The sequence below is a fragment of the Eurosta solidaginis genome, chromosome 5, assembly GCF_040869045.1.
Source record: "Eurosta solidaginis isolate ZX-2024a chromosome 5, ASM4086904v1, whole genome shotgun sequence".
In the NCBI taxonomy this organism is placed as follows: domain Eukaryota; kingdom Metazoa; phylum Arthropoda; class Insecta; order Diptera; family Tephritidae; genus Eurosta; species Eurosta solidaginis.
The window spans coordinates 133,425,945-133,440,069 of NC_090323.1; the positions used below are offsets into that span (position 1 = coordinate 133,425,945).

The 14,125-nt window shown below is 35.9% G+C and overlaps 1 protein-coding gene across 6 annotated transcripts in view; it reads left to right on the top strand.

Moving 5' to 3' along the window:
• Window positions 1-2,482, top strand: part of tow (target of wingless) — a 79,263-nt gene extending 76,781 nt beyond the window's left edge. For 4 of the 6 annotated variants that reach the window (XM_067757205.1, XM_067757204.1, XM_067757201.1 and 1 more), the window contains one exon: window positions 1,662-2,478. In XM_067757205.1, coding sequence (XP_067613306.1) covers window positions 1,662-1,883 — 222 coding nt within the window. In that variant the 3' untranslated portion in view covers window positions 1,884-2,478. Of the gene's footprint in view, window positions 1-1,661 lie in introns of all 6 variants that reach the window. The other 2 variants (XM_067757203.1, XM_067757207.1) reach the window with 2 other exon arrangements.
• Window positions 2,483-14,125: the final 11,643 nt, after the last annotated feature.

Consider the following 14,125-nt stretch of genomic DNA (forward strand, 5'->3'; position numbering starts at 1 on the left):
CTTTCACACAGAGAAACTTCATCTGCCTTAAGGAAACGTTTCGTTTTTATACTCAGCTGCGCAGAGCTCACAGAGTATATTAAATTAATAAAATATTTTTAAAGTAAAATTTTAACAAAAATGGAATATCTTTACAGTATATAAGTAAATTATGGCAACATACAACTTCAGTAATGATATGGTGCAACAAAATACAAAAATAAAAGAAATTTTCAAAATGGGCGTGGCTCTGCCCTTTTTCATTTAGTTTGTCTAGAATACTTTTAATGACATAAGTCGAACAAACATTTACCAATACTTGTGAAATTTGGTAAGGGCATAGCTTCTATGACGATAACTATTTTCTGTGAAAATGGGCGAAATCGGTTATAGCCACGCCCAGTTTTTTTACACAGTCGGCCGTCTGTCCTTCCGCTCGGTCGTTAACACGATAACTTGAGCAAAAATCGATATATCTTTACTAAACTTAGTCCACGTACTTATCTGAACTCACTTTATCTTGGTATTAAAAATGGGCGAAATCCGACTATGACCACGCCCACTTTTTCGGTATCGAAAATTACGGAAAATGAAAAAAATGCCATAATTCTATACCAAATGCGGAAAAGGGACGAAAAATGGTGATTGGATTGGTTTTTTGATGCAAAATATAACTTTAGAAAAAACATTTTTTTTTAAATGGGTGTGACACCTACCATATTAAGTAGAAGAAAATGACAAAGTTCTGCAGGGCGAAATCAAAAGCCGTTGGAGTCATGGCAGGAATTCTGTTCGTGGTATTACATATAGTATAAATAAATTAGCGGTACCCGACAGATGCTGTTCTGGGTCACACTGGTCCACATCTTGGTCGATATCTCGAAAACGCTACAGATACAAGTACCAGTAGCCACTCCCTTTTAAAAACCCTCTTTAATACTTTTAATTTGATACCCATATCGTACAAACACATTCTAGAGTCACCCCTGGTCCACCTTTATGGCGATATCTCGAAATGACGTCTACCTATATAACTAAGGACCACTCCCTTTTAAAATACTCTTTAATACGCTTCATTTGATACCCATGTCATACAAACACATTCCAGGGTTACCCTAGGTTCATTTTCCTACATGGTGATTTTCCCTTATTTTACAAAGGATGAAGGAAAATCGTTCCAAAAAACGTCACCCTTGGTGTACAGTTTGGTCGATATTTCCCAAACGTATGTGGTATGGAATTAAAAACCATGTACGAAACCTTACGAAACCAATGCAGTTAAGCTCTCAGCTGAGTATGTAATGTTCGGTTACATCCGAACTTAAACAAAAATATAGCAACAACTTAATAAGGCCCACTTGCAAAACGAAAAGTTATGTTTTTAACTCAGAGTTAACCTGACATGAGGGGTTAAGTTATACATTTTTGACAAATTTTTCAAATTTAAAAAGTTAAAAAAAAAGTTAAAAAGTTAAAAAAGAGTTAAAAAGATAACTTGCCGTTCTGCAAGTGGGAATAAGTAACTTTTCACTTTGTATGATAGATTGAGAGTAACGAGCGCTTTAATGTAGACAGCTTGACTAACTACTTCATTAGCTCCCTATGTGAAATCGGTATATAACATTTTTTATATTTTCATAATTATTATACACATACAAATGTTCATATTCATTCATTTTCAGGCACCGGCGGAGTATAAGTTCCCGCCGGCAATCAGCGTTCAACGTCTCGCTCCCCAAGTTCAGCGGCAGTTGCGCGAAACTCAAGAACTGATAAAAGACTCATGCCCACAATTGTTTGCAACAGGTTATGGAGGAAGTCCCGGACCACCGATAAGAAACCAAGCCAAATATCCAAACCGAAGGCCCACCCTGGAGACACAATTCTCACAGGAAAGCTCGTGATATCTATACAATTAAAAAACCCAGCGCCAAAAAAAAATATTAATGTAGACGTTCGCAACAGCAGTTCAGCCGCATATTCAGTGCCCCCCTAATTCAATACAAGAGCGAAAAGGATATATCTTTACATATTTATGTACTTAAATTTGTACATGTGTATAATGGGTAAGCTGGATTGCAAACAAACAAATGACTCACATTTTCATTTCGACGTTATTTATCCTATTCATAACCAAATGCATTACTATAAAAAAGAAATCATACATACAAATAAAAATATATATTAAAACCAAATATTATATATAAAATTGAGATATATACGTGTAGCATATATGTGTAAGAGAAAAAAGTTGAAAATTAATAAGAAAACGAAAAAAAAATAAAATAAAATAATAAAGCGACCAAATGAGATGTAGAAATACTACAGTATGATGAAAAAAATTCTTAAGTAAAATAATTTAAAAAACAAATATTGAATTTATGTATTGTATTGTACTTTAGCATTACTATAGTACATTTTTATTTGTGTAAAAAAGTTTTTCTTATAATAAAACTGATTATGTTTAGAGCAAACAACACACAATATAGCTTTAAGAGTTTTCTTTCCCAAAGAAAATCTTACGATGTTAAAAGTCAACATTTATATTAAATTAACATTATCTGTGGGGTAAAGTATATCAACCGTTCCACTTAAAAAGCTTCAGCGCTTCGATTTGAATGAATTGCTGTGCTATATAGTAGTGTTAATTTCACTTAAGTTCGCTCCTAAATTTTGGATGGTTACGGAGATATAAGCCTCTGAATTCTCAATTTTTTTTGTGGAAGCCTTTTTTCTGTAAATCATAAGTCGTGTAATTGGCTTTCTAAGATGAAATGAATAAAACGGTTTCTAAAGTATTTCTTCCATTCTTTTCGAATATAAATATAAAAAAAATTTTTTGAAAAATTGTAGTAAAAAATTTTTTTTTTTTTTTCAAAAAGGGGCATTTTTCATATTTTTAATTTTTATTTTTAAATAAAAGCTTGATATTTTTCCTTTAAACTGATACCTCTTTTAAATAAAGGCGTGATATTTTTTCTTTAAAATGATACCTATCTTATGCTGCCCGAAAATTTCTTTGATACATTTTTTTTTAACATAGAGGTACAGATAAAAATTCACATACCTAATGCCATTATATTAATTTTGTATGTACACTAAGATTTCTTCAAATCTACTGTGAGTTTTCTCAAAGATAAAGGAGTATTTAAAGGATTTTTATCATATATACATAAAAAACAATGCAGGTAGTTGCAAACTACTCACGCACGATCATTATTGAACAATCTATTATTAAAGGCACGCGTAATGCAGGCAATTCAGGCCTAAGCAATAATTCGCAGTTTATTTTCCAAGGCTCGTTAATCACTGGAAAGCCCACACAAAAAACAATGCAGGTAGTTACAAACTGCTCAGGCCTAAGCATGAATGCACAAGAAACGTTAAAGGTCCCTTATTATAGAAAAATTCGATAAAAATGCAGAAACTTATAAACTATTAATGCCTAAACAATGGAAAGTCTTAATACGCATGAGTTTTAAACCATTGAATTTCTTTCGGTAAAGGTCAACACTCATTTTACGGAAGTAAAAAATTAGGTATGCCTGCTTTTTATGTTCTTACACTTTTTTCATTGTGGTATTATATTTTGCTTAATACTTAGTGAACATGTGAGTTATATTTGTTTATTTGTACAAAACTTTATTTTTATTACATTTTATTCCTATTTTATACAATGAAATAATGAGAAATCTCTCCTTTGAAAATGCAAAAAAAAAACTAGTTAAAGCGCGCATAAAAAAATTGATACATTTATCTGTACCTCTATGTTAAAAAAAAATGTATCAAAGAAATTTTCGGGCAGCATAACAAGATAGGTATTATTTTAAAGGAAAAATCAAGCTTTTATTTAAAAATAGAAATAAAAATACATAAAATGTTCAAACTTGAAAAAAAAAATTTAAAAAAAATTATAAAATTTATGGGTGAATTTTAGCTGGAACTCATATGTTTAAAATAAAAATGTATTAAAGAAATTTTCGCGTGCCAAAATAAAATAGGTATCATTTTAAAGGAAAAATATCAAGCTTTTATGTAAAAATAAAAATTAAAAATATGAAAAATGCCCCTTTTTGAAAAAAATTAAAAAAAATAAAAAATTTTAATAAAATTTTTACTAAAATTTTTCTAAAAAATTTTTTTATATTTATATTCGAAAAGAATGGAAGAAATACTTTACAAACCGTTTTATTCATTTCTTCTGAGAAAGCCAATTACACGACATGATTTATAGAAAAAAGGCTTCCACAAAAAAAAAATTGAGAACTCAGGCTTATATCTCCGTAACCATCCAAAATTTAGGAGCGAACTTAAGTGAAATTAACACTACTATATAGCAGAGCAATTTCACCAAATTTCATTCAAATCGAAGCGATGAAGCTTTTTAAGTGGAACGGTTGATATACTTTACCCCCTGTGTTCTTTTTACGCGCATAAACATACATATGCATAAACTTTATATGGACTGCTAAATGCAAAACTATCTACATTTATGAAATTGTTCCGCATAAAATTAGGACTAGAAAGTGTGTGCCTCCACATTCGATTTCTATGCGTTATACACTATGATCGAAAAAGTTTGTGCCTCCACTATTTCTCCACAGTGATGCCAGATAAACTCTGTGAAATAACCCACAATATAAGAGCGGTGAATCTCTATTTTGTTACATTCTGCAAACCAATTTGCAGATAGCCAATAGCTGAAATGTCCTACATACATTGGTCCAACATCCAGCAATGTTCTTAATATTACAGTGAGCTCTGAGCGTGATATATCAAGGTATTGGCTGGTTCTTGCTAGACCATAGTTTTCCGACCATGCGTATATCAGCTTCAGCAACCCCTAAAGAGGGTAGAGAAGGGAGGAACCTTAATAAACCGTAGGTCAACGAACTGGACGAAATTCCAGAAACACGTAGAAACAAAACTGGGACAACCCAAAGAAATGGCCGATGTGAAGGAATTGGGGGGCTATGATTTCTCAACAAGGACGCTTATTCCTGCGTATAACAGAGCTTGCCCTCTACGAAGACTCAGAGGAAAAGCAAAGCCGCCATGGTGGAGCAATGAGTTGAGTCTTCTAAAAAGACAGGTACAAAAATGTTCTAAGCTAGAAAAAACCACGGAAAGCGATGCGTGCCGGGACGAGTATAGGGATCTATTGGGGATCCACAAGCGTGAAGTTTCCAGAGCTAAGAGGATCTCATCGAAAAATTTCTGTGCGGACATAGAGTGCTCCAGCGAAACAGCGAGGTTGAGGAAAGTCCTATCAAGGTAAACATAATCCAGGGACTAATAAATAAAGAGAACGGGGGTGGTCACGTAATAGTGAGGAGTCCCATGAGGTGCTTTTCGATACACATTTTCTTTCGGGAGATGATTCAGAAGAGCCAGCAGACAGCACTCGCACTTCGATCACGGAGTAGGTATTCCGGGCTTGGTGACGGATACCAGGATCGAAAGGGCTGTGAAGACGTTCTATAAATTTAAATCACCGGACCCAGATGGTATATTCCCGGCCATGCTACAAGTTTCAAGTAGAGCGGTCGTGGAATGCCTTAAAATAATATTCGATGGGTGCATAAGACTGAATCATGTACCGCACTCCTGGAGAACTGTCCGTTTATCTTTTCTACCAAAGAGGAGGGGTGGGCGAAGATCGGTCACATGTACATATGTACAAAGACTACAGGCCCATTAGCTTAACATTATTTCTGCTCAAAACCTTTAAGAGGCTGATAGATGTGTACGTAAAGACCAACGTGGATGAAAACCTGCTCTCCACAACACAACAAGCGTACAAGTCGGTAGACAATGCACTGCATACGATGGTAAGAAACATAGAGAAAGCCCTGGAATATAAGGAGTATGCTTTAGGAGTCTCCTTAGACATTTCCGGGGCTTTCAATAATGTTTCTAAGTGGGTGATCTTGGATGGTCTTAATTACTTTAAAGCACATCCAGCTGTAACCAGATGGATCGGCTGCATGTTAAATTGAAGGAAGATTACCTCACAATGGGGATTGTATGAGGCCACAAAATCAGTGGACAGGGGCACGCCGCGGCGTAGGGTGCTATCACCTTTGCTGTGGACGCTGGTCGTGAACCTACAGGAGAAACCTTGCACAAAATATTGGGGAATCATCATTTGATGGATCGGGCGCTTCGGGATATTATACCTGGGCATCTAATGTCGGGTTGACAGCCAACGCAGAGAAGACGGATATGGCTTTGTATACTAAGATGTACACGGTCCCAAATTGGACCAGGCCTAAGTTAGTGACCCTACAGGGTAAACCTTGCACAAAATATCTAGGAATCATCCTAGACAGTAAGCTGTCGTGGAAGCTCAACGTAAGGAAAGGGTGAAGAAGGCCGCGACGGCACTTTCATGCAAAGAATGCCGGGGTGACCGTGGGGTTTATCGCCCTCTTTACAGCGATTGTAAATCCTTTCCTTTACTATTGAGTTCTTGTTTGGTGGAAAGCCTCACATAAAAACTTTAAAAAATTTGAGGGGGTATGCAGGCTATCAATGGTTAGCATTACGTGACCCCGACGGCTGCACTGTATGGCATTCATATACCACCTGCAGACCTGGTAGCAAAGACCATAGCGTTAACAACTGTACCGAGGCTCAGTGCCTCGGGGCAGCTTGAGAGCAGACCAACGGCCATAGTAGTATAGCGTCATCAATTACAGGACGAACAGACTACCTGATTCCCTATCTGCGCTTCTAGGGGGCTCTTAAAGCTACAATAGAGGTGGATGGTTGGCGCAAGGGTGCTTAAATGATGGACGAGGCGATACATTTAACCACAGACGGCTCCAAAGTATTGGAAGGTGTGGGGTCTGCTGTATATTGTGCTGATCTTGAAATAAACAGATTCTATAAGCTGCCAGATCACTGTAGCGTTTTACAAGAGTATTAGCCGAGATAATAGCTTAAACTGCAGCCGTGGTTACTTTTGTATTGACAGTCAAGCAGCAATTAAGGCAATAATCTCGCATGGGGCAGCATCTAAAAGTGCGTTAGAGTGTAAGCGATCCCTGGAAAGAATCGGGACGGGGAAAAGCATACATCTATATTGGGTCCCAGGGCATATGGGAATAGATGTAAATGAAAAGCGGATGAACTAGCTAAAAATGGTGTATCCTTTGAACCTTACTCCATAGACGTCCCAATAGTTTGGGCGAGATTAAAAGAAGGCGAGAGGTGCTCATGATGTATCAAGCGTAGGTCCAAGCGCGGGGCTGTAGAATGTCGAAGATTATATCTTACAACCTAACAAAGTTGCTTCTATCATTAAAAAAAGAGGGCTGTAGAGTCATGACATGATCGAAATATACGGCACAGAGTATAGGAAAAATTTTAAATTAAAAAAAAAATCGCCAAAAGAGGGAAGGTTTTAAGTTCGGGTCAAATTTCTGTCAGAACATAAATGGCGACCTGGTAACCAATGTTCAGAGAGTGCTCAGATTCTAGAGAGAAGTCGTCTACGTCATCTTAAACGGAAGCAGCTTTGAAGTACACAGCGAAGGTGATAATATTCCACCCGCTCTTCAACGGTTGGTTCGGGACAAATCGTACTAATTTTTTTTACATTTAAACCTAAGCTAAAGAAAAAATGCTACTTTTTTGAACACACTGTTTAGTACATCAATATTGTGTGGTACATGCTCAAATAAAAATAGAAACCTGCTCTTGAAATATTTGTATATGTGTGTGAGGTCCCAAAGAAAGCATCCATGTGTACGGGACTCCAGTCAGTCAGGTGGAACTTCAGCGAAACTATTAGTATTAAAAAAACAAATACATTTGGTGGGACTTGTACCAAGGTTAAGTAAAATAACAAAAAAAATTAAGTACGTTTACTCGAAAATAAAAATTTGGTTTATAAATAAATAGTTTTCGATTTTCCCTTATACTACATATGTATGTATGTACATATTAGAGATTTACTTTATCGGCGGAGGCGGCGTAGGCATTATTATATACCGGCGAGGGCGGCGTTACTTTAAGAAACTTGATTTTTTTATTTGAAAAAAAATAATATTTAGCAAAGGGTTTTTATATGTATTTAAGGAAATCGACGTTTTGGCCATTTCGGAAAGATCCGGGGTTTTTGCCTCAAGGTCTCGCGGATCCTTCAACAAATTTCAGGAGTGGCTCCTTGTGGAGGGACTGTCCTTCGTTCACTTACCCCAGGGAGGCTTCGAACCTAGCCCCGGTCTTAGGGCCTGGTACTGCTGCAAAATTTAAATATTTAAAATGGTCATACATTTGTATGTATGTCTCGTGCAAATAGTTTCACCGAAGGAGATGTACTAACCAACTTCTTATACTCGTTGTCAACACGATTTCTTTAAATCATTTGTGGTTCCTTGCTGGTCACGCACAAATGCGACTTACGGTTGTTATAAGTGGTCTTTTAATACTCATGACTCTGGTGGCACAGCTTTAACGATTAAAATCAACGCTGACCTATAGTATAATCCTCGGCACATCTACATAATTTAAATTTTACAGGACCCTGGATAAAATTTTCCAAATCGATAAACCGATTTTAAGGTGAAAGATGTAAAGGTTATATGCTCAGTCGAAATTGTTGTTTTCCGGCCATTTGATTCACGAGTTCATTATGAATAACCGCGTAGCTTCAGTTTTTAGACTAGTTCGTCTTTCCACTTCGTTATTGTAGTAGCACACCCGGTCATTTGTTCTACTGTCTTGAGAAAGCTTTTGCTTCACCACTTTGAGTTTTTTGCGAAGGACAAAGCCTCACCTGGTAAATATATGTGCCTGCGTATACACATATGTATGTAACAGGAGCCATAACGTGTAGGCGATATTTAAACTTGGTTGATAAGCTATAATTAAAGTGATTCACTCCAAGGGACTAGTTGGGATAGGGCCGCCAACTTTAGGAAATATCAAACCGGGAGACTTGGGTGTTGAATTTTGAAGTGTGAAAATCAAAATTAACATTTCAAGACGCTATTTTAAAGTGTCTCAAGTAAACAACAGGTGTTTGAATATAAGGCCAAGTGATTTTCAAAACCTTCTCATACGTACATATATCTTCAACTTAAGTATGAGGTGAGAATCATTTCAAAGGAGTGTTTAAACTCCGGGAACCTAATAAAAGATTTTGATTTCGCTTATTCTTTTAGCCAATTGGAATATATAATTTTTGAAAAAATCGGCACTTTTTCGGTTAGGTTGCTTATTTAACAACTTGAGGACAATTGACAATGAAAATTGTTCGACTTGGGTAATTTTATGTGAATTCATTGTTCTTTATCATATATGTTGTTGTTGTTGTTGTTGTTGTAGCGATAAGCTTGCTCCCCGAAGGCTTTGGGGAGTGTTATCGATGTGATGGTCCTTTGCCGAATACAGATCCCGTACGCTCCGGTACCACAGCACCATTAAGGTGCTAGTCCGACCATCACGGGAACGATTTATGTGGCCACATTAAACCTTCAGGCCATCCCCTCCCTCCCTACCCCCAAGTACCATGAGGAGCTTGGGGTCGACAGAGCCACGTCTGTTAGTGAAACAGGATTCGCCGCGGATAGGTGAGGTTGACAATTGGGTTTGGAGACGCTATATATTGCGCTGGCAACCTGAAGAGTTGCGCTACAAAGCCCCTTGAATCTGGTATTTTAGTTGCCTCTTACGACAGGCATACCTACCGCGGGTATATTCTGACCCCCTAACCCGCTGGGGATAAACCCCACTAATACTCCTATATTGCTACATCAGGCTAGGTACCCTCACCTCCGAGCATGACTAGCACATAGTTTGAGAACATTATTTCATTCATTCATTCATTTTTATTGAGCATTTTACTTATATCTATTTATGTACAAGTTTTGCAATATTACAAACTGTGCAACACAAAGTTTAAACATAAAATCTTACAACTTATAGATAAGTACATCTAGATATAAGAAAAGGTAAGACATTTTATATGTTATACTTAACATGGTGTCAAATGTCATCTCTATTGAATATACAGTGGGGTGGACTGTTAAATATTAAAGTTAAAAATTAATTAATATATTTTTAAATTTTTGAGCTGAAGGCCAATTTAAATAAAAACACAACTTTTTGTATTATAGTTGTATAATTTATTCTTGTCGATATTTCGGCTTTATTCTAAAGCCATCTTCGGGATCATATAAATATGTTCGAACATATTTATATGATCCCGAAGATGGCTTTAGAATAAAGCCGAAATATCGACAAGAATAAATTATACAACTATAATACAAAAAGTTGTGTTTTTATTTAAATTGGCCTTCAGCTCAAAAATTTAAAAATATATTATTTAATATAAAGGCTATTAATTCTTATCAAAATGTTAAAAATTAATTATATATTGAAAATAGGTAAAAATATATATATTTATGTAACTAACGCATTTAATAGAGCTTTTGTAAAGATAAAGGTAATACAAAGGAAAGCAATGAATATAAGATAAAATTAGTTAATTAAAAACTGTTTATGAATTGGTCCGCAGCAAAACTTCGATTTCGGTATGCGAAAGGCCCAAAGAAAGGACTTCACGTTTTTCATGAATTGTTGTAAATTTCGTAAGGCACGAATTTCGGCAGGTAGTGCATTAAAAAGTTTTCTAGATCGTATAAAACTTGCTAGAGTGTGTGGTTCGCGAGGAAGGTACAACTACAGCAGGATGTGAGTTTGTCCTTAGATTATAGGTTTCCGATCTCATACTATGTAGGTATCCACACCTTATGAACAAAATTTTTAAAACTTTAAAATAATAAAGATCTCTTACTGGAAGGATCGCTAGACTTCTAAAAAGCTCGCTTGAGGGATGCAATCGATTAACGTTAGATAATTTTCTAATAACAAATTTTTGCAAAACAAATATAGGTTGAATTTTGCTCAGGGTAGCGCCTCCCCAGCAGCTGATTCCATACATTAATTTAGAATTAAATAAAGCATAATATACCGTTTTAAGAGTAGAGTTAGAACAATAACTTCTTAGATGATAAAAACAGCGTAAAGAAGATTGGAAATATTGTTTAAGACGGGATGTGTGACAGCCCCAATTCATATTCTGGTCCACAGTTACTCCTAGGTATTGGAAGTTCTCAACAGTGTCAATCATGAAATAATTGCTGCTACAAGTAGCAAGCTGATCAAACGTTCCGGGCAGAAACTTCTTGCACAAGTGCTCGTGAAGTGCAAAGCGTTCACAAATCGCGGAATGGAAAACAATATTTACATCTGCAGATTTTCTTGCATTCAAACTAAAAAACATAAGCTTGGTTTTATTGCTGACCACGAGTTTGTGTTTGGCACACCAGAATCTTAAAAGATGTACATCGTGGTTTATGTTGGCTACCAGATCCAAAGTATTCGACGAGCCATGGGCTATAGCAAGATCATCTGAAAATTCAGTGACCTTTCCCACGAAAGGCATATCGAAAATTGAATTAATATATATTAGAAATAAAATTGGACCCATCACAGAACCCTGTGGAACGCCAATAGTTATTGGATTAGAATTGCTTAGAACACCGCTGACTCTAACGTGTTGTTTCCTACCAGTAAGATAAGATACAAACCACTCATGTATGAGTCCTCGAATCTCGGCATAATTTATTAAGTAGAACCAATAGATGAAGGAACAGTATTCTAATAAAGCATCCTCGGTTGTGCGGCCAGTTGTAAACGCAAACTGTGCAGGACTAAAAAATGACTTGCTTTCCGGAAATAGTAAAAGACGGCTTTTAACAGCCCTCTAAAAAACCTTAGAAATAGAAGGAAGTAGAGAAATTGGCCTGTAGTTATTTTTGTCTTTCTTATTATAATATTAATGGCGCATTTTAAATCTTCGGGGAAGGTTCCTGCATAAACGCTAGCATTAAATAGATTCTTCAAAACGTCGAATATATTAAGGGCTACATTTTTAAGGAGCTTATTAGAAATACGGGCGTGACCACAAGAACCGGAGTTGCTTAGTTTTTTTATTATACTCAGGATCTCAGAGCCTGAGAAAAGTTCAAACAAAAAACTATTGCTCGAGCTAATTGTGCTGCCACCAGACCAGACGCATTTGCATGAAGAAGCATTAGATTGCCCAACGGATACGAAGAAATCGTTAAAATTACGAGAAACAGCAAAGGGGTTGTCAATGACATTACCGCATTCACTTAAAGAAATATTCCGCTCACCATCTTTACTATTCCTATTTATAATGCTATTAACAACTTCCCATTATTTTGGAAATAAGTATTCCATTGCAGTTTTGCCCCTATTTACTTGCTTACAAAACTTTTTGTAACGGGAACGAAACTCGCTATTGGTTGGATGCTTCCTACATTTAACACCTAGTCTGTTTTTTAGCTTTATTTTATTGATAAGGTCAGAACTTATCCATGGTTTAAGTTTGATTTTAAACTTACGCGGAACGTAGGTGTAACTGGAAAGCTGTATGTAAGTCTGCAGTATCTTTAAAAATAAGGAGTACGCTTTTGAAACGTCTGCCTCCGAGTAAACATCAGTCCAATCCTCTTGACGCAACTTTTCATTAAGTATTGAATAATTTATTCTCGTAACATGTGACTTGTGTTTTGTTTTCGTATGTGGAAGATAGCCTAGTTGGACACCAGTCATATTATGGTCTGTAATATTAAGATCCAAGTTTATACCAGTACAGGAACATAAACTACTGAGTCGACAGAAAACATGATCCAGGCAAGTCCCAGAAGAATTCCTAGTCGATTCATTCAAATACGAAGAGAATCCGTGAAAGCTAGATAATTTTCAGAAGTAAAATTCAATGGCATTAAATCTAGATTTAAATCACCTAATATAATTACATTTCTTGTAGTTTCATTATTCAAGAAGTCTGCAAACTCCTCCAGAAAGAGCTGACAAAATTCTGGGTGCCGCCTATAAACACAGATTAAGGATATAAACTTGTTACCGTTTTTAAGCAAGACTTTTAAAACATCTGCACTCATAAAGCTATATCTAAAAGTTTCACAATCAAACGTATTGCGCACAAAACGCCCACACCTCCTGCAGAATACTCATCATTATTGTTTGCAAAAAAGTTATAATCATTAATATCATAAAAAGCCATTTTGTGTGAATAAATCCATATTTCCGACACAAATAGGACATCTGGGTAAACTGGAAACATTTCTAAATTACACAGTAGTGAATCGAAGTTTGACCTTAGACTACGTTTGTTTTGGTGCATTATATATAGTAATATTTTCAGGGGAATAAGCTGATTTATATTGTTAAAAGGGCTGTTAATGACAGAGTTATCGATGTTGAGATCACTAATTACCATTATTTAATATTTAAGGTTAAACACAAAAAAAAAAAGTAATAATAATAACAAAAAGCTAGTCTGGAATTCCAAACAAATCATCAAATTATCGCACAACAACAACATCGTCATTATCAGCTCTCTTTAACATTAATTTAGAATTTCTAAACCACATATATTTGTATCGCTTCTCTTTTTTGACTTTACTAACAGCAGCATACAGAGCTCTGTTTTAGTACGTTAAACTGTTATTAACATCTATCTTTTTCTTATCACTGGCGCTTGGAAAAAGCTCAGTAGTGAGTTTCTTCTTTGCCAGAGATTTTGCACTCATGACTTTTTGCTTTACTTCGCACGAAGAGAAACGAACACATAAAATTTTTTGAGCTGATGAATCTTTGCGTTGTTTAAAGTACCGTCTCTCAATTTGATTAGGCGACACAGAAACTCCCAACGCTCCTAGGAGTATTTTCTCTAAGCACTCGTCTATATTTTCGATGGCTGTGTTAGGTATACCAACAACTTCTATGTTCCTTTCCAGCTGTTTCTGCTCACTCCAATTCACCTTGCATTCAAGTTTCGCGATTTTCTCTTTTAGTGTTTTGTTTTCCCCTTTCAAACTATTTATTGTTTCCAAAAAATCTATGTTCATTTGCTTTATTTGCATTATCTCTTTGTATAACATCTTTAGAGTGATGTTATCACTCTCTTCTGAATTTACCGCACTTTCGTTACCAGTACTAGCATTATGCAGTTGAGCATTATTAATATTGTTGGTGTTATTATTTCTGCTTGAGGTTTTTTGTTGTAGCTCAGCTGAAGAAC